The sequence below is a fragment of the Corvus kubaryi genome, unplaced genomic scaffold (genome assembly GCF_017639235.1).
Source record: "Corvus kubaryi isolate FWS band 111438036 unplaced genomic scaffold, C.kubaryi_AGA036_p1.0 37334, whole genome shotgun sequence".
Classification (NCBI taxonomy): Eukaryota; Metazoa; Chordata; class Aves; order Passeriformes; family Corvidae; genus Corvus; species Corvus kubaryi.
Window position 1 is genome coordinate 17,466,784 of NW_024581108.1, and position 26,851 is coordinate 17,493,634.

Sequence of the window (26,851 nt, forward strand, 5' to 3'; positions counted from 1 at the left end):
ACACTGCTGATGGCTCCTGCTCCCTCGGAAGACGCTGTGAAAGGAACGCAGGGAAGGTTCCATTAAGGAACGTGCGTGTGCTACGTGTAGTCCTCCCTCCTCCCAGCCCCAGGAGGGGCTTTCTCTCCAGCCTAGAGGAAATCAGACCTCTGCAAGACCTCTGCTTCTGTTCAAGATGATGCCCATGGCCTTGGCTGGGAGACAGACACAGCTACACCACGGCAGCCTGACCACGCTGCAGTTCGGAATTTATTAGAAACAGCTGTCAGTACATCCTTCTAAAACATTACATGTCAATGTGCTTTATTGCAATCTTTTTTTTATTGCATTTTTTTTGATCTAGAGCAAGTAGGCCCAGGATGCTTAGTGTCTGGGATTTAAAAGCCCAACCATCTAGTAAAAGAAAGTACAGCAAAATTGTAACACACCCGGTGACAAGTACAGTGTTGCATTACTGAGCTAGAAACTACAGGATGACTTGTCAGAAAACACTAACATACACTTGGTTTCCTTATGAAGCAGTTTGTTTCTTTTCTTTAAAAGTTAAACTACATGAATTCCTTTTTTTTTTTCTTTTTTTTCCCCCCACCCCCCTCCCCGACTACACCATAAACGACAGAAGAACAGATTTTACACAAATAACAAACAAGAGTACCAAAGTTACATGCTGGAATTCATCTGGAAAACAAAATAATTCAATAGCTTCTGGAGAAGCAGGTTCTTAACAGATGCAGTTTCCCTTAAAGAAAATAGAAGTCAAAGAAAAGCAGAAACATTGATGCAAAGGTTGTACAAAGGAGTGTGCTGTTATTTCAGCCCTCGACACAAGATCAAACACCCACTCATGCTTTACATTGAACCACACCTTGTACAAAGAGTCCACTCACAAAGGGACACGCACCAACACCACCCATTGCACATCAGCTCTGGACAGGGGGCACTGAGGGGCCACTGAAACGTGCAAACAATCACTGCGTCTCACAGGAGAGCAAGAGGGGTTTCTTTTGCTAAGCCTTTGCTTGGGACACGGTTGAACGCTTTGTCCCAGAGTAAGTAACACCCCAAATCAACTCTGTTTACAAATATAGTAGCAACCCCCCCGAGGAAATCCAGAGTTCAGCATTTCAGAAGCACATATGCAAGATGAACACAATAAACTCCTTTTCATTTGACAAAAAAACCAACCCAATTCTGCCTGACCACGTGGCAGAATGTGCTAACGGTGAGTTTTGTTTTATTTTTAAGGGGCAGTGCCACTTACAGCTAATGCATATAAAGGTGTACGTGAATATATTTTACATATATCTATATACATACAGTACATATACACACACACGCACGCGCACACACACACGGATGATGCAGACCATTACAATCCCATGGTGCAATAAACAGCCAGATATACAAAATTAACAGGTTTTCATCAAACAGATCTTTGTTGGATGTAGAAGTCACTCACGAAAACAAAACAGATCAAAACCCCGACCCAGCCGACTGAAGGTGAGCCCCGCCCTGCAGCCAACAGAGACCCGGGGGCAGCTCGGGGCCGGCCCCAGCATCCTACAACCCCCTGCTGGGGGTGACTGCCACCCTTAGAGACCTTTTCTTTTGTCTTTGGATGCAGTAACTTTCTCCAAACGATCCCGAGCCTCTTGCTACAAGCACTTGGAAAGTGCATGGGAACGGCGTTGCTGGATACAGGGGGAAATATCCCTCCCCTCATTTGCCAATGCCGATCTCACAGATGCAATCCCAAGGGAAGGCGGTGGAGGGGGGCATCAAACTAAAGCTGCTTTCTCTAATACAGGTTGATCAACGAAGCGTTTTTTTCTATTAAAAAGGACCTGTCTCACTTTTTTTCCCCTTGCCTCTGAAGCTCATATTACATTTTTTAAAGGCAAACTTCAGAACAAATGGCCAGTCTAGTCATAAAATACGGTGAGTCTATGCCAATAGCAATTTAAAAAATGCAAATTCTGCATCAATTATATGGAGCCAGCCCCAAAGACCAGCACTTCAAGCACTGTCATCATCTGAACAGTTAACAAGCTAAAGCTCCCAATCTGCCCCTTTGAACAAACAGGAAGGAACTGAAAAGATTTCAAGATATTTTTTTTTTTTTCCCCTTCCCATTCGGTGGAAAGTATTTCTGCCCACAGAATGCAAGATTCACAAAAATGTTGGCCAAACTTCCTGTAACCCCGTCCAAAGCTGCTGCTCACGCAGGGCTGAACTGGCCGAGCTGCCTGACAAACAGGCCGGCGCTTCTTTGGGCTGGTCCTTCCCTTCTCCCGGCTGCTCGTGTGCCAAGGGAAACAAGGGGATCAGCAGTGCAAGTTCCCTTCCCATACAGAAAGGGCAGCAGCTCCTCAAGGACTTACATCAATTCCTTAAACCCTCTCCGGCATGTGCATTTAAGGAGAGTACAACTGGTAATTCCAAAGGGAAGGGTCTGCTCTGGCATCTCCTCTTATTTTCGTGGTTCCAAGCAGAGGTTTCTGCTTCATGGTCTGTCTCCTGCTTCATCAAACTACAACCAGAGGGATGCTTTAGGGTGCTGATCCTTCCTCTCCACTAAAGCTATTTGCTTTGAATGCTGGATTTGAGCAAGCCTGACCCCCCTCCCCTTACAGCATTTTTGCTCTTCGGGAATGTTATTTTGATTTTGCTATTGCAAAAGCAGAGGTTGCAAATCAACTATAAGGAAACTACACATAAGAAAACTTGATTTTAAACATGGTCTAAACAAAACAACCCCCAACCCATCATAGTGCTTTGTAAAACTGCATTTTGAACCTCTTACCCCTCCTGATCCACAAGCAGTACCTGTTTCATGTCTGCACAATGCAGCAAGCATACAAGACTCACTAACATTTCAGATTTTTACTCCCTGTTAGTGTAACAAAAAATAAAAAATAAACAGACATTCAAAAACAGAAGCAAGATTGTTCAAGTACCAAATAAGGGGCTTTTCCAAACTTAAAGTGTGACACTCCTATAGCAATTCTGCTGTTTTAAACAGCCACAGCGTTCAGTTACAGACATGGTGCCACACCTGCAGAGAGCCCAGGATTTGGGGCAACCAAGACCCTCCTCCTTCTCCTGTCCTCCCCAAAACAGCACTAAGTGTCAACATTCATTTCCACAGTCCCATTACAGTTGCCTGGCTTTGCGAGGGAAAAACTTTGATTTTTGCCCTGCTGTGACTAGAATTCAGTTATGAGTAAATGCAAGTTTTTTTCCTGGGAATGGTTGATTTTGGTTGTGGAAGGCTTGCTAACACTAGTGTCAGCGAGAAAAGAATCAGGCCCATCACATTAAATGGAAAATTTCTTGAACATCTGCCACGTCAAGAGAGATGAGTGGGGAAAGAGCATTTTATTTTTGGCATAAGACAGAGGGCTGTACTGGATATAACTCTAGATTGCAACTACCAACGGTGCAAAGCAGCAACTCACTTCACCGCTGATGAGAATGAAATAAAAACCCAAATACAACCCCCAAAACTAGAGCACTCCAGTATCAGAAGGTGGACAATCACACATTACTGCTCCACACACTAGTGAAGCATCTGTTGGACATCCCTCTGTTCCTAGGTTCTTCCCATGCTCAGGTTACTTGTAATCAATAAAGGAAGTAGTGGGAAAAGATTGATAACTTACTAACTTCAAAAACATGGCACTCGTGGCTGACACAATGGGGCCAATGGCAACTGTGGAAGCAGACCTGATTTCCATCCATACCAATACAAAATACTGAATCACCCCTAATTCCCTGCAAATATACTTCAAAACAGATTAGAAGAAACTGTGCATATTCGAGTTTCAGCATCCCCTCCCCCCTTCCCCCATTTAACACTGTGCAAAAGTTATTTATTTAACTCTACATATATATTTAATACAATGTGGGTCAATGAGATCAATGCTCCTCTAACTGCAGCCCGGTACCAGATGGCTGCTACAACAGTGAGGTTACTTCCCCCTTTCCTCCTGATGTTCTGACTCTTAAAATTAAAACCTTCTCACATCTTACTGTTTTAAAAGAACTTGAGTTTCTTTGTTTTGCCTCCATGTTCACACTTCCTGTATTTGTTTCAGGCTTAACAGCTGCTTTTCATCCTGGGGTGTAATCCTGCACTTCACAGGCCCATTTCTGATTTCTCAGTCATGCAAGTGTAGAACAGCTCCTGGAAGCTGTGGGTTTTCTCACAGGTCTAATGCTACTGAGCAAACAGAATTAGGCCAAGCACAATGAGAGGTGCAGGACCAAGCCCTTGCCCCATAGATCACACCAGTTGATTTTATACCAATTCTCATTTGCTTTGTGAGTGCAAAGTAGTTGTAAAAAGAATCTGTGCAGTAACACATGCAAATCAACGGGGAACAATGGCAGCAGCTGGGACTTCAGGTGCCTAAACCAAACACAGAGAGATACAGTGGCAAAACAGCCCCAGGGAGACTGCTCAGAGTAATGGAGCCAAGGAATGCAGGCTTAGTCCGCCCATAGCCCTGGTCTGAAGGTTTGGGCAAAACAGAACTTCAAAGAACACTTCAGGATGGCTTATTGGCTCTGGGTCCATCACTCACAGCAAATACATCACCTGTGATCAGCAAAAAGATCTTGGGGAGCAAGGGGCCAAGAGTCCCAACTCACTCACACCACGATAAAGCCAAGCTACCTTCACAGATGCTAATGGAATCACACTGTATTTACCTTGGCAAAGCCAGGGCTGGAGCCTGGACCAAGACCTCACAGGATCAATCAGATTCCACTACAGAGAGACTTCAGACAGCCCTGCTCTGCTATCCTGCTGCTGTCAGGACTGTGAGGGTGTGCCAGGATTTACGAGCCTGGAAGCAGATCTGTGCCTGTTTAAAACAAAACTGAGCCCTACCTGAAACTGGGGCAGATGTGAAACACTTTGGCCAGGTTATCTCTGTCATGAAAGCAGGGATCAGATATATGGGCCTCATCAGCCTCAAATGTTAACACTGTCAGTAAGAGAGTGCAGAGAGCTCACAAGGGCAGGGAAAACAAGCAGACACTCCTCTCACACAGGCTTTTCCACAGGCACGAGGCACCTGGCTATCATTTGTGCCTTTGAACTGACTTCCCTCATCGGGCATTTGGTTGCAGCCCAGCATCAAGGGAATGCTAGATGCCAAAGAAGTGTGAGAATGGCAGCTGTACAGCTACCAGATTAGAACTGCAAATTAGCCAAGATGTAGAGGCAAGTTTCTTTATAAAGAAAAAATTCCATGTCCACAGACCACTGAGGAAACCATTCAAGATTTCCACTAACAGCAAAGGCTATGTCTCATTTTTCCTTTTTTCCTGGGGAAGTAGGAGAGACACCCAAGCAGATGTGGTTCATTTTGACATAGCAGCTTATGTGAATTTTATTCTTCTCTCACACAGTTTTGGTTAAGTTTTTTAGGGTATCATTTAAATGAGAAAAGTGGCATCTACACAATTCCTTGCCTGAAGATTGCACGCTGGCCAATTAGGAAGTGTCTGGGATGCGTCAGGGTCATTAGTGCAAAATAAAAAATGTCATGGCATGCCAGGGAACCAGACTACCCTTCCTGCAATGGCTGTCAGTGCTCCAGCTTTGTCACTTCCCTACTTGTGAATTCAAGACATTCAGGGAAATAATACTTCTAGTGTAAACATTATACATCAACAAGCCTGGCACTACTGCCCAGGCATTACAGAAAAAAGCCATTTGAACAGGAAATCAGCCCCAGGGTCAGAAACGGGTCTCCAGCATTCTCAGACCTGCATGACTGTCTGCTTCCTGTCCTGCACAATGGGTGCATTGCAAGGGAAACGCTTCCAGTAATGGGAACAAAAGTAACTTTCAAGGTTGCACACTGAACAATTGCTTTGCCAGTTGTGCTTTGATGCCAAGTGGTTCGCTTTGCCAAACTTAGCTCTTTTTCATTTTAGAAGCTTAAGGAATGGAAATAAGCTGCTTTGTACACTTTCCAGGGAGGGATTTATTTGATGATTGCTGTAGTTGATGAAGCCCAGGACTACCCACTCCAGTATTTGACAGCAGCCATTGCCAAAGGATGGTACCAGACATCCAGTAACTGAGGAGTATGGCTCTCTTCCCTTCATCTGTTTTGCATCATGTCTAAAATAACTACAAGGGAATTTAGATTATACCAGGGTAAAATCTTGCTTGGCTGCAGTGGTGTGAGAGTTCATAACCCAGTTTGCAAAGAACAAATCAGAGGAGATCTAGGATTAGCATGCTCACTTCTTACAACTGGAAGTGACTATACCCCACCAAACAATTTGGTACAATAAGCCATCCAGAAGCATTTGATTACACCGACCTCTTCTGTACCAAAATCAAGTGTTACAAGAGTCTGTCACTGTTCAGCAAGAGACCTGCAGCAGGCGAGTGCAAGCTTCATTCTGGTTTACATTCTGAAGCACAGTATCATTAAAAATCTGAAAACAGAATCCCAAGCTGAGGAATGGGAGGAAGAAGGGGTGAAGAAAGAGGAGAGTGAGCAATTACATCAGATCAGACAAATTTAGTGTTTTGAAGACACACAATGTTTAGCTTTTCCTTTTATTTGTTTCAAGTTTTGGTGTAGAAAGTATGTGCGGATGCTAATGCAACCTCCCCCGTAAGTGCTCGATCTAGCAACGAACAAAGTTTTGGCGTGTTCAATTTGGTTATGTTTCCTTTAAGCAAAGACCTGCAGTGCCATTGAAACCAAAACTTTGTTACTGTTGGCAAAAAAATAAAGCAACTTTCCTTTTACAAGCATTTTTCCATTTAAATAAAAACCTGAAACTTCCCCATAATTCCTTTGGTCTTCTCTCACCAAATTCCATGCTACCTCAAGACAAGCCCTCTTTTGGAAGTCCGGCTGAATCGCAGTGAAGCTGCTAAAATTAGCAGAGAAGAATTGCTGTGGCAGAGTTTCCCCCCTAGTTTGTTGGGAGTTTAAGACTGAAAGACATTACCAGTGCCTCGGGTAGAGGCTTCAAATTGTGTCTACTAGAACAAGAGAAAACAAAATCCAATTAGAAGTTCCACTGAAGGTGCCTGGCAAAAAATCATCTCCATAAAATGATGCTTTGCTTCCAGTATTTTCATATGCGTTGCGTTGAGTTTATTCCCCTCATAAGGAAACAAAAGTATCGGTGTAAAAGCACAGCTGAGCTTTTAAGGTAGCACCAGGACACCTACACCCAAGTTGTCGTCTTGTTGCTGCTAGGCCTCTTTTTGATTCACATTCGCAGAATCACTTCTTGTGCAAAACAAGCAGTCTAAGGAGAAAGAATGCCCTCCGAGTTCTAATAAAAATCGTAGAAAAGAATCCAAGATAGCCAACGCTTTCCTCCTCCCCAAAATTTACCTGCAGAGAGAGGGGGGCATCTGTGCGTAGACAGGATAGGCAAGCCTGACATTTAGGGAATCATTGTGTTGGACAAGGGATGTCTGCTGGTAATGAAGAACCAAATCCTTAAGTGTGCTGTACAGGTTGTACGGTTCTGCAAACCCATAACCTCTTGGAGTGCTGTAGATCACACAGTGTTTCACCTCTCCATCAGCTCTGCAAGGAAAGGAAAGAGGAGAGTTTAATGTAAAAGGACAAACTCAAAGTGACAGTCTATTAACAATTAACTAATGCAGCAACTCCGCCAGTCACTGGATTACATAATGGAGGACCCAGTAGATGCAAGTGGAGGATATTAATATAGTCTGTGAAGAAACAGTGCTTCAGGGCATGCGATTAAACACTCTTGCATAATAATCCACATAAGAGGGCTCTTCCATCCCAGCAGCACAATTCCCTACTACATTGTTCTCCAAATGTTCCTTGGAAAAAAAGTCAAGAGCTGAACCAAGAAGATAAGCACCCGAAGTCAGCAATGACTTTGTGCTCAACTTACCTAGAAACCTTTCCACTAAGCAAAGAAACCAAAACCCACAAATTATCAGGACCTACAAAGTATTCCATGAAACACAGTGCTAAACTTCCATGTGTATTTTTTAATGTTAAGCATGGGAAGGGTTCAAGCTGATTCATTATCTGAAGCCATAGCGACCAAGTCTCTAACTTGGCAAAGCAGCTACTGGAACACAGCGATTCCAAAGCTGCTAGAAAAACTTATCTGCCAGAAAGATCAGGTATTATGTAATCCCTGTCCTGGAGCCTGTTATAATCCCAGTCACATGTAGGAGCAGGTTACTTTACGCCACCCCTTTGCGAGCCTGTAGCACGATCCCAACCAAACAGAAGCATCTGATGTACCCAACACTTGAGTGACTGCAATGAACTGAACACTGAACACAGCAGATACTACAATCTTCAGTTATCTTGAGGTGCTAAACCTTCATATATTCATTTCTCAGACTTGTGCTCAGAAGCAATTAACCTCATGTGAAATAAATCACTGAAAGCCATTTTGGACTCCAGGACAGGCTTGAAGGATTTTTAGATAATGGAGTCAGAGTATTTCTGACCTTCCTTACACCAGCATAAAATGAAGTGAAATACAAGAAATCAATGCAAGGCTGTGTGAATGTCATCAAAACTACTGCTCACAAGTAATCCCGTGAAGCATCACCATTACCTTACAAATACAAGAGAAAGATCTAGAGTTGGACATGAAAATGAGAACAGAGGATGCCACACCTTTACAGCCCCACTTTATTTCTTCCCATGTGTCTCTTAGCAGGGAAGAATATGGGAGAATTAGGCCCTAATTTGCTTATAGACTATAGAGCTTCAAGTTGGGATACTTCAGAACTTTGTACTAACTACTGTGGGAACTGCAGAGGTTGCAGGACTACAGTTATTGCACATTCAAAGCACATTTTTGTTACAAAGCTTTTACCATGCCGGTCTTCCTGCAAACATGCAACACATTCCAATGGGTAGGCCTAAGCAAGGCCTGGCTTTTGTTCTCCAAAATAAAGAGCTTTGGTAGAGATTTATGAATTGAGTAGTTAGAACAAAAAGGAAAACAGACTTACACCACAGAACAAGCATAACATCCTTTCTTGCTACTCTCGCGAATTAAAAATGCTCCATCAGGTTTCCCACAGAGCAAGTCTTCTGCTTGGATACGGTTGAGATCCCCAACAAACCAAGTTTTCTCATCATGATGTGGCAGGTTTTCATCTTCTTCATTCACAAAGTATGTGCTGAGAGGATAAATTTATTAACTAGTGATCAGTAAAGGAGTTAATAAGCAGTTACTTTTGCAGAAATCATACCAAGAAATACCAGAATTGCCCAAACTGGGAGGTCAGGCTCCTAGGGAACATATATTAAAGGCTTCCACTTAGATCTTGATTTTAATCCTACATGTTTCAGCAGAGCTGCTGCCTCACATGACATCACCATGGCTCCAGTCCTTTATTGAGAAACTGGTGGCTTTTGTTACCAACCCCACAAGAAAAAACACTTATTAATGGAAAACTTCTCAATAAAATCATATGTATAGTGACACTTACTCGTCAATATTTTCATTTTTGATCCCCAGCCAGTCATTTATTCGCTTCTGTCTCACCCCCTTGTGATTGAGCCATCTGCCAGAAGAAGAGAACATTAATACATTACTTCAGAGCATGTGTATGGGTTTTCATAGTGAGCAAGCTGAAGCTCAGACACAAGACAGTCTGTGTCCAGCCCAGGGACATTAAGAGCTGGGTAACAGTGGTGGTGAAATCAAGTGTAGGTATAAGCAACATCTGAGACACCTAACAAAAAAAGTACTAACACCTGTTGAATTAGCAGGCACAGGTTTTGTTTATAACTAATTTTTCTTAAATTTTTTCTTTACAGGAGTTGCAGAATGTGCACCTAGTTGTGGCTAGCTCTTTAAATAATGAAGTCATGAAGAGGCCAAGCAGCACTCAGATATCCCCCGCCAGACCGTAGCACCTTAGCATTAACAGAACTTTGGTTATGAAAAGAAAATTAAATTCTCATTATCCTGATGGAAACAGCCATTAATCAGATTCATCAGAGACACTATTCTGAGGTATGGGTCAGGCTTACTTACACAAGATACTGATCTCTGATTTTGCGGAGCTGAATTAGGTCAGGCTTGATACTGTTCATTTTCTTATCAGTTTCCCTGTTGTCCAGAGCTTGTTTCTTCAAGTCTTGTTCCAGGCGCATTTTACTGTCATGGATCTCACCCAAGCGTGATTTTAATTTTTCGTAGTTCATCATTATCCTGCAAATGAGTATGAGAGAAGAGGTCAAGCCAGTCCAGAAGGACTGAACCTAGTGGTAGCACTTACAGAAGAGTATCACAAGGACTACTGTAACAGCAGCTCCTCTCTCTGAACACCTCATCCTTACATGAAAATTACTGTAAGAGTGACAGGAAAGACTTCTTGCCAGAGGGCCTTCAGTTTACCTTAATATATTTCCTTCTAGCAGAGATGCAGGAAGAAATTATCTGTAGGAAGGTAAGCTAGAACAGATTCCTCCTTCACTGTCAGATTCAGTTTTTGTTCTATCAGTTATGTGAGCCCACCACAGGTATCAGCAGTAGCAAGATTTCAAATGCAGACTTCAATTACTATCAAGAGCTACCAGGAAGTAATGCTGCCTGTCTCTTCATTCAAGGTTAGTTTGCAGGTTTTGAGAGATTCAGGAAAATTACATCTTTTGCTTGTTAATTGTCTTTACTAAGAATGAAGCACCACAGTTGCATAGTGAGATTGTTACAGGTAACTGTTTCTGGTCCAGAAACCTCCCTCAGCTGGTTCATAAAGCACTACATCAACTTAGGCATTATACCTGGCCTTTCTTCAAAGGCCTAGATCCAGCCTTTTCTGCTAATACCCTCTCAGAAGGGCAGTTTCAAACCAGGTCCTTACTGAATTTGTTAGATGACAGCTACTATTGATCTTCTTTGAAAGCGACTAAAACCAACCATGGACAATGAGATTCACCAGATATATGTACATTTCACAGTTTGCAAGTAAAGATTTCTCTGAATTATATTCTGAGCAAATCCAAATAGAAATGGGATAAGCAAATTAAATAATTATTTCCTGTTCTTTCCTGGTCCTCTGATTTACTAAAGTTAAGAGAGGATAAGAATTATCTTGATTTACTGAAGTTAAGAGAGGATAATCCAGAGATGTCCCAGCTCCGCAATTCCTTGAGAGGAGAGAGCTTTACTGAAAGGTGAGATACCTTGAGGGAAGGTCTTAGAAAACACTGAGCTTCCAAAGTGGTTTATATGATGCTGTAATGTCAGTGTCAGTGTGGGCACCAGCTCTTCCAGGTAAGCAAACGCGACCCGAGAGCTCACCGTTCAATTTCTTTGTCATTCCCCTCCCTGCGGAATCGCTCGATGTATTCTTTGCTGTATCGCTCTTGTGAGTGGCACTGTTCCTCAAATATCTTAATTGTTTCATTAAATGCTTCGATTGCAGTCCTCTTCATCTGAATTTCCTACGTAAGGAAAGAGCCCTTCATCATTTGTTCATAATAAAGATGACAATGCAAGACTCAATCATGTTCCCTAAACTGACTGAGACGATGATCTTTTCTCCCCCCACTAAGTCAAAATGGGATTAATCAGCTTTAAATTCAGTCAAATGTCTGAGTAGGGTCAGGAAAGAACCAGGCAGACTTACTTCCTGTAAGTCTATCCTCCTCCCCTACACGATGCTCTCGATTAGGCTGCAAACCCCTCAAATATTTTAGTCGTATTTTCCATCTTAGTTTGCAGGAAGACTGCCAGCAAACCTCCTCCCCATAGATGAACTATCTTATTTTACAAGAAGCAGTCCAAATACTGTATTCACGCTTCCTTAAGGCGTAATATCTGGTAACTGACTCGCACATGACTTCACAAAAAACCTGGACAAACCCCTCTACAATTCTCACTGCAGCATGTGGCAGCCGGAAATATTCAGCAGCCAAGGAAGAAGCCTGCAGTGTAAAGCTTGTAGTGTTGGCCTTCTCTACAGCTTTACCTTATACCAGAAGGTTCAGCTCCTCTTTCTTCCTTGCCCGATACTACACCTCTAGGACTTACAGCAACGAGCAATATTCACTGCCTCCATCAAATCTGAAACCTCCTGTCTCTAATTCCACAATTTACTAAGATTTTTCCTTATATTGCCTTTATTAGCCTTAACAGGTTAAAATAATTTTCTTTGCTTTTTAAACAAGAAACAGATTCTACAAAGAGCCAAATCAGAACCAACCTGTGATGTTCTGGTATATTCTTCATACAATTTGTCGTACTCTTTGCTCTTTTCCTGATACTGAGCATGGTATTCTTGAAGCTTTTTACCTACTGCATCTATATTATCTTCTTTCACCAACTGATCCTGCACATACAAAGAGCTATTAAGTCTTCAAGCAAAGCAGCTTTTCCTTAAGAGTATTCATTTGTCCTCTTATGCACATTTGCATTTTACAGATACTAGCATCGTGTTTATAATCCAGTTTCTAGAGAACACTGTGTTTAAAACCCACCTTTCTTTGTGCAACATGTTCCACAGTTTACAGACAGTAGGAACTGGAACTACGGGACACCAAGAGCTGTGCCAAAATACTAAATTTCCAAAAACACACCACACCTTACTTTCAGGATTGCTATCCCCTATTCAAGAAAGAAGGAAGCAAATTGCTTAGACTCTTAAGCTAAAGATCAGAGTTGTTTCTTATATCTCCAAGAAGCTCTGCAGTTCTTTTTCCTTAATGCAAGAATGCGTCTCGGGCTACTGAATAAAAGTTTAAAAAATGTTCTTGAAAAATTTAGATGGCTATGCACAGAGTGAGCAGCTGCACAACTCGTACGGGTAGCACTGGCTAGAACAGTGCTCAGTGGGTTCATAAAGGTCCAAGGGGAAATTAAAAGGCTTCTCAGAGGCTCAACTCTGCTGCATGTCAGGGTTTCAATTCTCTGTTGGGCTCAGATGGAGACTAGAAACCTGATAAAATGTAGTAGCTTAGATGGTTAGACAATTTGGAAGACCCAAGTGAGGCCAAATATGAAAATTCACCTTTTTTTTTTCCCTGTTAAAAAAATAAACAAACCAGGCTATTCATAGAGAAAACCCAGAACTATATACACATCTGCATTTTTTTTTTCTTGTCTGCACTAATAGTTATTGGGGTCTGATGAAGATCTTACCTGCTGGTACCGGGACACGGGGTACATCAACTTCACATCGAGCTTTGGGTTGTACTGAGCAAGAGACTCATTGCGGTAGTGGTTAATGAGCTCCACAACTGAATTAAACGTCAGTGGGTCAGAAAAGCCGTATTTTCCATCCCGATGGTAGATCTTTATCAGTTTGTTGTTGCCACCCTTCCTGTAAAGTACAGTCATTCAGAGGTTTTATTGTGTCCCTCCCATCCCTCATCAGAACTAAGGCTGCTAACAAAGACACCAGTGAAATTCCTGGGCAAGTGGCTTCCACACTGCACACCTTCACTGTGATTCTTTACACAGTAGCAGTATTAAGTAGTTTAAGAGTCAATACACACAGAATTATCATCTGATTACTTGAACAGGAGCAAAGCCCAAAGTAAATCTCTTTCTATGTGTTCATTCTGAAGCCAGCTTATGGTATTTAAATCCTAGCTTTGCCAGAAGTTTTGCAAGGGAAAAGGAGGATACTGAAGGATGAATAAAGGAGCCATAAGAAAACCCAAACCCATAATTTCCTGCAATTCAGGGTCACTAATAATATACAATTGAGTACAGATTTATACAATTATTAACAAGTCTTTTTGAGTTATAGGTGCTAATACAGGATACATGAACCTAAACAAAATCCTTTGAGGATTACAAGATGGTTGTAAATTTAGGGCGTTATGTTATCCAGATTTATACATTCTAGTGGTTTCTCCAAATATAGTCCTTATTTCTTCCTTTTTTTTTTTCCAGCAACAGACTGTTTAGACACTGTCCTGTCCTTCTCCCACACTTACAATTTTGCCTCCTAAAGACAGCTGCATTCAGTAAAATAACCAAATCATGCCAAACCTTAGCACACAGGCTGTGAACTTTGAGGCAGAAGTTAAAGCAGAATTTTAACTACACCCTTGGGAACAAGCCTACCATTAAGGCAATGGAATTTCACGGCAGGATCAAATACCTGCCATATCACAGTAACTCCCAAGGGTGTGCTACAAAGGCTGTGGCTTCTGTGCCTTGCCCACTTGCCTCTAACAGCCAGCCTTGGGAGCCTGTCAGAGGCAAGAGGCTGGGCAAGGCACCAGGGCCAGTCACATGAGGAGCTCTCCGCCTAACTGCAGCAGACAGGGCTGAGGCAGCTCTGGCAAACCTGCTACTTGCAGACGATTTTAATGAAGAAAAGAACATGACTCCAAGTCAGTATTAACTTTAGATCAGAAAGCATAAGATACTCTTTTTACCAAGATATTGTGTTCAGTTCTCCAGAGCTGTGTGCTGGTAAGATATTCAACACTCTCCCATTAATCAAAGGTCTAGTTTACAAACACCTTTTACCTTAGCAGTTCTGAAACTATGAAGCAGCTCTCCTCCCTGAGTCCCATCTAACCTGCAGAGATCCTTAGGGTAATGTTTAGTGAGGGGCAGGACTCAATGCAAAGAGTAGAACTGTCAGACCTGGCTCTTTATTTGCTTGTTCTGTGATGTGCAGAACTGGGAACATCTCTCAGCTTGAGCCACATGAGCTTTACACAGCCAGGGCTGTCACTGTTATGGCAACAGCTCCTCAGGGTTTTGCTGAGGGGACCACAAGTGCTCAGTGCTCACCGCAGTGTCAGAGTGTAGTCTCCCTGCATCTTGGTCGATGCGTCGCGCACCAGGAATGTTCCATCTGGCATGTCTCGTAATTTGTCATTGACTTCTTCCCTGGAGAACAGAAAGGGAGGCAAAATTAGAAGTGCTAAGGACATGATCATCTTTGCCACAGGTGAAACATCAGACCCAGCAATATAAACATCTGCAGAGCTCAATCTTCTGTCACGGTCAGGCTCTCAAGTTTTTTAGGCCACCTAAAGCAAGTCTCAACTTGTGTAGCTGCACTAAGGAAAAGTAGCTACAGTCAACCGCCACTTAGGAAGGAGTCTCTGTTTAAACAACAGTGGCAGCTGTGACTCAGTTCACAACCCTTCCCTTTAATCTGCTCAGGTTTTGAAGTCCACACTGGAACAGGTTCCCTTTGAGAAGCCAGACCTGACCTCTTAAGACACGTCTCTAGAATCACAGCTCAAAGGTGCCTAGAGTTTAGCATAGTTTTAGTCTCAAGAGGCTCATTGTTGGCTTAACTCTGATCTTATTGACAGCCCTTTTAAATCACTACAACCTTGCTAGCTTCAGTACAACTTTTCCTTATTTACAACTGAGGCAGAAGGACACTCAGTCCAGAGCTTTAAGCTAAACCAAGAAATCTTTTAGTGAAAGTGAGTACCTGTAAGCACTAAGAAAATTATTTCAGTTGAAGAGATATGCATCTTGCTTATGAGCATTTCACCCAGATTATGTATCTCACTTTATAACAGCTCCCTCAAAGATCTTGAAAGCCATAAGCACTTTTTAATACAATCATTTGGAAACTAAAGTTTCTCAGGTAGCCTCAACATTCTTTAAGTGCTGTAGGAAGCCTAGTTGAACCTTACAAAGAAAAATAAACAGCAGGTTTCTTTGTTCAAATACTAAGGAACAAAAGTACTCAAAAGAATAACAAAAGAATAGCCTTAGCTTTGATTTAGCTACCTGAAAACTATTCTGTTAGTAAAACTGACTCCTATTGAGTATCACATGCATATCCATTTACTCCTCGCAGACCATTTTTACAGACTGGATCCAGTTAACTCCTTTTTGAATGGACAGATATGACCTACAAGTTTGGGCCTGCAAGTTGCACCCTGGAGCTCATCACAGAATTTTCAGCACAAGTTCTTGACTGCAGAACATTGCTCCTGTCCTGATAGCCTGACGAAGCCTGTACCTGCTGGCTGCCAAACCAGGCTCATAAACAATTCCATCTTTACATGAGCGTGTATCAAGTTTTAATCTAATAAAGCCATTCCAATGTGATTTGCAGTGCATTAGCTCCTGCCATCATGGGCACTGCTAATTGAGGGACAAATCCACAGTCAATAAACTGATACCAATATTGAGCAGTTTTAAACAAACTGTGCCTAGTGGGTTTTGTAATCAGGTTTTCTACTCTGCTTCAACTTAAAATTAACAGAAAAATATCTCTGCCAAGGCCCTTCAAAAGCAAGATCTACGAGGGTTTACTTTATAAAAAGATAAGGGTGGTACAATAAAGATATGAAAACCTTATTTCCCTTCTCAGAATGTCAATGAGCTCATGTGGCAAACACGCTCTTCTTGCCTCTATCTGCCAAAGTGCTTCAAAGTATTACGTGCACAAGTTTGAGCAATTCCTGATCGCACTCCCAGCACGCTTGCCTGTCCTCTTACAGCTCCAAATTCTAGACTCTTCAGAAGTGCCTTAAGAGGGTAAGAGATGACTGAACACTTCAGTTCTTTTATGCAATTAAGTATATAAAAACAGGCCTTTCATTTCCTGAACCAAACCCAAGCCATCTACTTTCTCAAGTACACAGAAAAGGGTTTTCTTAAGAGGCAAAACTTAATTTGTTTGGTATGTGTCTCTATCATCTGCTCAGTGTAGATGGGTGATGGTTAGCATTTGCAAGAGCTCTTTTTCACATCGCCATGTAATAGAAATTAATATAGATGTAATTTTAAATAAACGTTAAAGAAACCAAAAATAGGAATGCAATTCCTTTTATCCTGAAATATTATTTTTATACTGAAATTTTGCTGAACTGCATGCATTCCAGGATTGCATGCTTACAACACTTTATTAAATATCGAATTCAGAAGCACTTTTCTTCTTTTTAAAGATTGTGTATCTGGACAAATTTAGAAACTCAAAAATTATTGTCACCAAGGCTTGCAATATCTGCACCAGAGGAGCAACAACATAAATATCTTGAATCCAGCTGAATACTTTCACTTAGGTGCTTTGCCAAGAATAGTCCTAAAGCATTCTCCTACTGTAAAATGCTGCTTGAAATAAGCATGTTCTTTTTGTCTTGAATTCTGGCAGGCTTATCCTAATTTTAACAACATATATTAACGTATTTTAATTAATATATTCTAGCAATATTGCTTACCTTGAGATGTCCCCCCAGTACCACTCTGCTTCCTGCAGAGAGAAACTGGAATTGTCCTTTATTCCATTTGTATTGACTGGAGTCATTGGTTTGGGGGGCTTTGGAGGAAGAGCTGAAAATGAAAAACAGATTAAAGAAAGGCAAACAGCAGAAAATAATCACTTAACTGTTAATACAATATGACAGTAAAAAAACAAGATAAAATGTGCATCTTGAACTCAGCTTTCAAGCTCTCTCAAACCAAATGGAACTTGTAATCATAAAGGAAGTCTGAAGTCAACTGTTCCACCGTGATCCCAGATTTTCTAGTATCAAGCACTTGTGTGAGGGAGGGGAAAAGGAAGGAGTATGAGGAAATGTGCGTTTTTGTTAAAAGAAGACTGGTGCACTCACGACTACAAGGGCAGGTGCCGCCTAAAGCTCCAAACAAATGACAAAGGTGTATTGTGTTTGAAAGCCACAGCCGGGAGAGCACTGGGCACCACTGTGGAAAAACTCCAGTTGCTCAGGCATCACCAGTCCTGAAGCCAACCCACAAGAGCAAACAGGTGAACTCTTCAGAGGGAAAAACACTGCTAGAGAGCAGTGGTGGCTGGGCAGGGCTGTATCTGTCACAGACCCGAGGTTCATGCTGCGCACTGGGTTTGTCATTCAGGCTCCTGTTTGAAACAAAGGCTGTGACTCTTTGACTACTACAGAACATGAGGTGGTAAGGGAAGGGGACAGGGGATGTTAGATAACTATTAGAGTGCCTGCACCACTTTGCATAGCTCAAGTGTTTACCACAGGAAAGGGGATGCTACAGATGCCCAACACACAGGCAGAACTGCACGCCTGCAGGCCTGGTGCATACCTGCCCAGAATTCCCCTATCCTGAATTCATGGCAAACATGCTTTTACTTCCATTCTCAAAACAGGTTACACAATGTAAGGGCATACAAGACACCAAAGCTGTTTTCTGTTTGGCCAGTTTTTGCTCAAACAACTTTATCACGAACCTGACTGTAAGCCCTGAATTAGTAATTCAGCAGCCACAGGCACATTCATGTACTGGGAGAGACTGGTCTGTGAACAGAAATGTATGATACATTTTCTTTCTTATTTTCTTTGGGAAAGTGTCCTGAGTGCTCTCCCCTATTTCGCAAAGACTGGATGCTTCATCAAGAACATTGCCACTGAAACTGAGCATTTTTTAGGCATTTCGTGAGACTGTTTTATAGAGGGACAGGTCACATTCACATTCAGAGTAAGAAAGTAGCTACACACATTGATTTGCTGCTAGCACATTTCTAAGTCAGACCCTGAACATCTGTGCTCCCAGCCCTGTGCCCTCACCATCAGATTACACAAGCACCAGCGAGCAGGCCTGACACAGTGACAACAGCCATCTTTCAGATGCACAATCCCTGCGTACACACAGAAACACAAATAAAGGCAGCAGAAAGAAGATTTTGATCTCCAGCATGGAATGGCTTAGCACTGAGAGGTGTGCTACTTGGCACCATCCATCTGCTCACCTCTGAGCCACACCCCCCACATTAAAGAAGAGAAAACAGGCTTCTAACTGCAGTTCCAAATACCATTTCAGGCTGAATATCCAACACAGTAACTTCACTGTTCTCTGACAAACCAGTAGATGCTTTAATTGAGCCAATCTAAACTAAATCTGAACCTTGACCCAGACGTTTGCACCCTGGGGTTGCTGACCAAACACCTGATTCAGATAGCAGCATTCATTCTGTGGGACCGAGCATTAAACCGTAGCATACAGGTTCTTTTTATGGGGTGAGCTGGGAACTTTCAGGTGTGCACACATCTAGTGAGGCAATAACAGGTCTTGTTGTAAAAGGAAGGTGAAAACCTTCGGATTCAGTGAAGTAGCTTCCTGGTTAGGAAGCTTCAGTTATTCCTAGCTCAACTACTACGGTTGTTTGTGTAGCACACAAGTATTCGCATAAAGCACCATTGAGAGTAAGACACGGCTCCAACCCTACTTTGCTTGAAGCTCCCACCCCATCCAGGGTCATAGGAACATATATCCAGGCTAAGCCTGTAGCATCAATTGCATTCACTGTGCTGTTCCATCTCCCCCATTCAAAATTCCTGAATTAAAAAATGTCTTCAGGTCCTGCCTGCTCCCAACATCTCACCTGGGACAAGACAGCTACAGCAGTTCTGAGTCTCATCAGTGACAGTAAATTTGAGTTCAGAAAACCTGTAGATGTTCTGACCCACTCCAGAATCTCTTGCAGGCTCTGAGTCATCGAAAAGCATATTAAGTTTTACATAATAAACATACAAGAGTGCAGAGAGTTCTTAGAAAACTATACCAGCACCTGCAATTATTTCACTGGGTCTTTCAAATTAAGGCCTGGACATATCAAAAACTCCAATGTATTTTACAGTGTAAAAAGCCTGTTTTACACTGTTAATAGGGGATTTCCAGAAGAGGCTTTCAAGTGTTCTCTAGAGTACTTGAATACTTCTCTAGCCCTCCTTGTAAGATTAAGTCTTGCTCGTTTATACACTGTGGGATTATTTAGCAGCTTTGTTAGGCTCACTCCAAAGCACTGGGTACAGAAAAGCAAACTAAGGAAGACGAGAAAGGTAAGGAATGGGAGTTTGGACACAGAGCACTATACATTACACCAAGTGTCCCTACTACAAGTGGGAGTTTCTCCTTTCCCTTAATAGGCAGATATCAGTTCTCACTATCAGGAGGTTGCCTACGGAACTTCATTCTGCATGAGAAAACTGGAAGGAAATTATTTCAGGGAGAAGAATAAGGCTTGGACCAGTTCCTGTAAAACCTGACTCATGGAAGCCAGTCCTTTACACAATAGACTTTTGAAAAATGCTTTTTAATAGCATGCACATTTCAAAAATACAAAACTATTTGCAAGGGTGGATCCTGTTTCCAGAGAGCTATGTATCTAATTCTTTACTTTCAATGCTTTGAGCTCTTTGAGTCATAACAGATTTTCCCCTGTACTGGATACGGAACCAGGCTCTTGCTATTGCTTTACCCCATAGACCAACATGCCCATTCATTTCAGCATTTCCTGGCTACGCTCTCACCCCATAGACTTGAGTCTGTACAAACTGAGAACACTCACAAAGGTAGTTTAAAAACCTCACAGCCCAGTCCCTGTGATGACACAAAGGGAATATTTTGTAACAGCATGTCAAGTATAGTGCAACAGAGCAGCACCCACCACACTGCCGTTCTTGTAACGCTGGCCCAATAGGTAGCTAGAAGAGGCATCCTTAAACAGTTTTTACCTAGTACCTAGATGATACTAACAACGCTGCTAGGAGAAATCCTGTGCTGTTTCTATGAGAAGCTACAGAGAGCCTCAAAGAGTCCACAGATTTTGATTTTAAATTCAAAATAATCCAGTTTTATATACCTTACTCAATGAATATTAGAGAGCTAAAATCCTAGAGCAAAGTAATATAAGACTGGCTTGAAGTCAACAGGAACACTTTCAAGAGCAGCCGTGTTTCTTTCCATGTCACTGAGTCCAATTCTGATCTAGCCACAGGCACAATTTTACTTTATCTCTAAACCAGCTCTGATTAAAGTGAATGATCCTGATGGTTTCTTGCCTCCTTTTTCCTGGGAGAGAAAGAACACTGATCACAAGTGATTAACAGCACAACAGATCTATCCATTCTAATAAAGAACTGTCTCTTAGCACCAGATACACAAGCATCCTTCCTCTACCATGTCTCTAGGACAGTTTTAGAGCACAGATCTTTCCAAATCCCAAGAGGTGACAGCTCAGTTGTACCCTTCCACTCCCACATGAGAACATTCCAAAGGTCAGGTTCAGCCCTCAGTGACTGCCTGGCAATGAGAGCAGACTGGCTCTCCCTCACGCATTCATGGGCATATCTGGCTTTAATTTCTTTAGCAACTCTAGTTCCCTCTTTCTAGCTTTCCCAGGCAGACTAGCTTGACCTAAATCCCAACCCCAGCTCAGTGTCACTTAGAAGGGGGAAATAAAAACAAGCTGGTGATGGAGCAGAGGCATGGCAGCCAATGTGTGCCAGGTGCGGGATCGGATGTTGCTAACGTCAGGGCCCGAAGGCTGCCGTGCCGTTTCCAGCAGGTATCTTCAGCTGAACTGCTCCCAGAGCTGCTGTGCAGGCCCTCAGAGAGAAAAGCCTATGGACTGGGATCTGCCAAAGGTAGTTTTGGAATGCTTTCTTGACTGTGCAGAATTGTTTTTTGAAAAGGCGACTCGTGACTTTAACTGACTCGACTCTCTGAAATTCAAAGCTCCTCCAACACCAAGGCAAGTAGGAAAGCTGGCAAGTGTCTGAAGTCCAACGCCGCTGTATTTCCTTTAAAATCCCTCGTAAAAAATCGTGGGCTGTATTAATCCTGAATTTAACTGCAGCGAAGTAGGCTGTGACTTCAATGAGATACACACATTCCGCAGTCAGGTTTTGAATAAAAAATTTTACAAGTTTACATGATCTAAGAGCCACTGAACCCTATGTGTGAGGGTTTTCAATGGCACTGATTCAGGAGTAAAACAGGAAGAATGCATCAGTTTTCCAAGTGCTATATCCCATGCAGTATCCAGTCCAGCAGCCTGTTTCTTCTCTGGCTGCAGTACTTGTGTACAAAATCAACCTGCCAGTTAATTAAACTCTAGTTTTCAGTTTTAAGGCAGATGCCACTTAGTCTAAGAATGGCTCCACAACTTACTTCTTCCAATATTTTCCAAGAGCTTCAAGCCAGATACTTAAAAGCATAGCAGGTTTAAATGCAGCATTAGGTTTACCTTACTGTTACAAATAATCACAACTACCAAGTACTCTGATAAAGTCAATTTAAAGTCCCTCAGCACTTTCACGGGCTTGTTTACTAGCCTTCTTTCTGATGCTCTCAATCTACTCTCCCTCCACATTGTGACAAGCAGAAAACAGATCAGAGGATTTCCAAGACAGTTACTCAGCTTCAAAAAGGCTGATGTACAGTAGATACCCTGCAAACTGTAATATAAAGCTCTACAAAGTGTCATTGCTATGGAAACATGCAAGTAATCTGTGGTTAGGCTGGCTAACATTTTAATGACACAGTCCTTGAGGAGAGAAGGGTTTTCCCTTTGGAGATATAGATGAAGACTTGGAATGAAAATGTAGGCTAGCTTTGTTGAAGAGAAAAATTCTCCCCAACCTTTAACTGCTCTCTGCCGTCTTACTCAATTTCTCAAACACTCTTCTCAATTTCTCTAACACATTTCAGGCAAAGCCTCAAAATCTTTCCCTCCCTTGGGAGTCCTGTACCCGTCCCTGCTGCATGAGAACCCCTCAAAGACATCTGTGAAAAAAAGCACAGGCTTTTGCAGAGGTTTTCCAGCTGACAAGGAGGAGGGTCATGCACACCTGCTGACAGCAGCCCATTCCCCACCACTGGCAGGTAAATTATCTTGGCAGCTTCACATCTCAGTTCTCTTGCCAAGACCCCTCTTGCAGAGCGTTGAGCACCGATGCCCTTCCAAGCTGCCCTTCCTCAAAGGGCAGCTAATGTGCACAGAGAACTGCTCTGGGAATGGGAAAGGAAGCTCCTTGATGGAATTATTGCTGGCCACAGAACCTCAGGCATGCTCACATTTTCACTCTCCTCCCCCAAAATAGGCGAGATGCCAAGGAGTAAGACATATTCAAAGAATTGAAGTCTTTCAATATCTCATTACAGAAAACAGCAGACAAGTTGGCAGAAAGCCAGGCAGGCTTCCAACAAAAACACTCCCATTATAGCTTTGCTTGTGTTTCTATGAACTTTCATAAAAAACAACACCTTTAAGAAATATTTCAGTTTTGATTAATTGGCTTTTTTGATAAAGATCTGTTTTGTTTGAAAACTCACCAGCTATCCAGCCCTCTCCCACACCTCCCAATCACTGTTTCACCTCCTACAGCCTGCCAGGCTTCTGCTGCACTCTGCTCCTCATGAGCATCCTCAGCTACTGCACAGGTTAAAATATTATCTGCTCTGGGACATCTGCAGAACAGGGGACAGCAACAGTGTGTGAAGAGGCTGGGTCAAATTCAGCATTCCTTTGGGCATTTCAAAAGCATCTCTCACTACTTTGCAAGCCCTATTACTTCATGGGCTGAGATATAAGAAATGGAAGATGCTCACAGTCAGACAAATGACATGGGCATCTTTGACTTCTGTACTAAAACACAGCTCCTCCCCTTCATTCCAGCCTATGCATGAAGGTGCAAAGCCAAAAAAAACCTCAGCTTCCCAATTATTTTCACTGCCCAAAGAAAAACAGTTTTCCTTCCAACTTAGAGCCCAGTGTAACTGCTGCAAAGCTACAGTAGTGTCAGAGGTTCCATAATCAACAGGGCTGAGGTGACTGCCCCAAAATTAACATGAGAAGGATAAAAAGGGTAAGTCCTCTTCCACCTACCAGGCATAATTAGCACACTCCTAATAAACTGGAGAGGTTTTAGAACTTTTGCGATGTTTTATCACTCAGAGATTATCACTACCAGCATCACATGCCCGGCTCACACAAGGAAGGAATAATTTTATCATGCAGACAGCAGGCCCAGGCTTTTGCCAACTCTGGATGAAAGTCCATGACAGACATTTTATTGCCATGAAAATTTCAGATATTCAACAAGAACATTGTACTTTACAATGTCAGGTCTAGAAGACTATACAAGAAAGTAAATGTAAAGCGCAAGGAGTTTCTCCTTTTTGCTTTCTAACTAAAGCAGCTCCTCATCTGCCTTCACAGAAGAAACACCACAGCATATTCTTTACTCCTCCACAGGCGGAGTCTTCAAACCACTATTAAAAGTACTCTTTGGTCAATATGTGGGAACAGATATTTTGATAAGAGCAAGGAAAACACAAAATTCAGGATAAGCAAAGAACTACAGCAATCGAGAACAAAGAACTGGCTTTTCATTGTGGAAGAGAGAGAATGAAGTCAGGCCCAAGCAATGACAGCTATGGCTAGGGGATATACCAAAGCCAAAAGATGATCTTTTAAATAATAACTAATTTTAAACAATAAATAATTTAAATAAAAACAGCTCAGGGCTGTTTTCCCCAGGTATTTCAAAGACTAAATATCTGTCCAGATGTCAAGTACAAACCTCACAGGGGATCCAATTCACAGAAATAATTGGTGCTACTGAGAAGTTTACTGCACAAGAGGCTATTTAAAAATAATAGTAATACAGCTGCAAATGCATATGATTCTTGCTGCTCTAAGCAGCATTTTATTTCAGCTTACCACTAGCTCCAATCTTTCAAAGCAGTATGTAAAACTGTTCCTCATACAGTACCTGTCCTTGTGCTGTGTCAAACCATTTTCTAGTTACCAAGTACAAATATTTCAACACCGTCTAAATTGCTAAGAGCGAGCCATCTAAATCAAGATCAAAAGGTGCATTTCTAAATCAAGAATCCAGGAGAATTTGAAGGTAGAAAGTATTCAGAGGAAATCTGTTGTACACTTTGTCATGAGTCATCTTTTTTAAGAACCTTAATCTTGAAGGAAGCTCCACTGAGGCAGAAGTCCCAATCCCTGGGATCCCACACAGTGCCTACAGCAGAAGGGGAGATTCAGAGCAGACCTAGAATAGTCAAGCCTGGCCATTGCTCATGCTCAGATTCAATCTCCTTACTCAGTACACAGTGATCTTCAAAGCATTTTAATGAAATCCATTTCAGAGCAGCAGCTTGACTTCTCTCACTGCCCCAAAAATTATCAGTGAGACTGTACTGTACCCTTCAAAACTGAAAGGATCTTAAACACTCATCTCATTTATTCAAGCTGCCTTGTATCCTTCAAGAGGCACTCTTGGAAACAGGAGACGAATTGGGGTAACAAAGCCAAAACCACCAAAGACTTCTAATTTGACACTTGGGAGCAGTTCCTTGAGGACCAATGATGTAGATTCTGACAATGTCCCCAGGATGGCTACACAGGGGAGAGCAGCAGGAGTACTGACAGCCTGGGAAATTCAGTTGCAATGTACAAATTCAGGTTATAACAGACAACAGAACTTACAAGCATAACACTGTCAAAGACCTTCTCATCCATTTTACCTCTAAGACATTTTTCTGGGATAGGTGTTGAGTGCAAGCCCTACTGCCCACACTCAGAAAGCCTCACATGTCAACAGTGAGCCAAGTTCCCCCATTACAGCAAATTTTCTTGAACTCCATTGCAGCAGCTGTGCCTTCAGGTGTTTTGTTTGGGTTTTTTAAGGGAAGGCATGCAAGGAAGGAAAGAATTCCTCCGAAAGAAAATATGATTGTGTGCAGCATCAGATTTTAGGGACTCCAGAGACAAAGTTAGGGGGAGGCTACAGAAGGTAAAAACCTGAAAAAATGGCTCCAGTAGATTTTCTTCTTTCAAGGGTTAGAGGAAGAAACAGAGAGTAAGCTGTAGCTAGTAAAAGGAAACAGGTTTATGTTTGGAAGGAGAAACCTGACCTGAAATACAAGAGTCACAAAGTGACACTGAACCAAAAGTCAAGTTATTTTGTAGCAAAAGAACAAACAATATTAACGGGATAAGGAACAGATTGGTACTTTTATAATTCTTCCAAACCCACCAACTTTTGTGCAGAGAAATGTGATGTTTTTGAAGCCATTTCTAGATAACTATGTGTCATCTTCAGGGATATCTGCTTTTAGAAATAACACTCCTATGAACTACCATTAAAATCACAAAAACTGGTACAGTCTGGGTGAATGCTGGAAGCAGCCACAGCCTGAAGCAGTTGAAGTATTTCATCTCCTTTTTCAAAGCGCTCTGGATGGAAGGCATCCATCTTGAGTGTGCTGCTGGACTCAAAGCCAGTGAAGATCCTGGATCCTGTTCAGCCACAGGAAAGCTTAAGAGCTCATTGTGCTTCGGCATCAGGATTCACCAGGCAGCTGGTTGGTGTTCAGCAGGGCAGCTGGAGTCCTTTTTGGAAAGGGCTACAAGAGGCACCACCTGCACTTTGCCTTTTTTTGTACTGTATGAATCCTTGTAAAGCTCCCTGTATATAGACACTTTTCCTGAGAACTAGAAAAGCTTAAGATACTGGAATGTATGCACTGGAACATGGCAGAATCTTTGTCTATTGAATGGAGGACACAGCAAACAGGAAGGACAATGAAAATATTTTCTAAAGAAGTTACATCCACTCACACTGATTGGGGACCCAGGACCAGCTCATTGCTGCAGTTTATATTATGTGGAGAAGTGAATTCTTGCTTACTTAGCTATTGTGCAGACTTTAACCTGTCAGAAGAAATGAGATAAAAAGCAGAAGAAAAAAAGACAATCTGACTCATTTCCATAGGGGCACTTAGAACATGAGCAGAGATTGTTCCTTAAGCATTACTCAGCAACCTACTTTACAAAAACGAGTTTTCCAAAAAAGTCCAGCTAGAGCACACCTATTGCTTTAATGGGACTAAAGTTTTACAGCAACCTGTTTCAACACAGTTAACAGTCTTTCTGACAATAATAAAGCCTAAGCTTTAAAACACACAGGGCATGCTGATAAATGTATTCTTTATGCTTCTCCAGCTCTCTGCCCAAAAAGTGACTCACTAAACAACCAACGTGAGGTGATGTAAGGCACCCAACTGTGTTCAGTCCTGGGCGCAGATGCATATGACCAGCTATGCCTCTGTTTTCCCA

At 42.2% G+C, this 26,851-nt stretch overlaps 1 protein-coding gene across 2 annotated transcripts in view; it reads right to left on the minus strand.

Moving 5' to 3' along the window:
- Positions 1–231: 231 nt before the first annotated feature.
- LOC121665810 (phosphatidylinositol 3-kinase regulatory subunit gamma) overlaps positions 232–26,851 on the minus strand; it is a 78,201-nt gene continuing 51,581 nt past the window's right edge. For both annotated transcript variants that reach the window (XM_042030596.1, XM_042030597.1), the window contains 9 exons: positions 17,166–17,277; positions 14,764–14,862; positions 13,150–13,330; positions 12,215–12,340; positions 11,311–11,453; positions 10,042–10,218; positions 9,491–9,565; positions 9,008–9,178; positions 232–7,580 (listed from right to left, as the gene is read on the minus strand). In XM_042030596.1, coding sequence (XP_041886530.1) covers positions 7,379–7,580; positions 9,008–9,178; positions 9,491–9,565; positions 10,042–10,218; positions 11,311–11,453; positions 12,215–12,340; positions 13,150–13,330; positions 14,764–14,862; positions 17,166–17,277 — 1,286 coding nt within the window. In that variant the 3' untranslated portion in view covers positions 232–7,378. The remainder of the gene's footprint in view (positions 7,581–9,007; positions 9,179–9,490; positions 9,566–10,041; positions 10,219–11,310; positions 11,454–12,214; positions 12,341–13,149; positions 13,331–14,763; positions 14,863–17,165; positions 17,278–26,851) is intronic.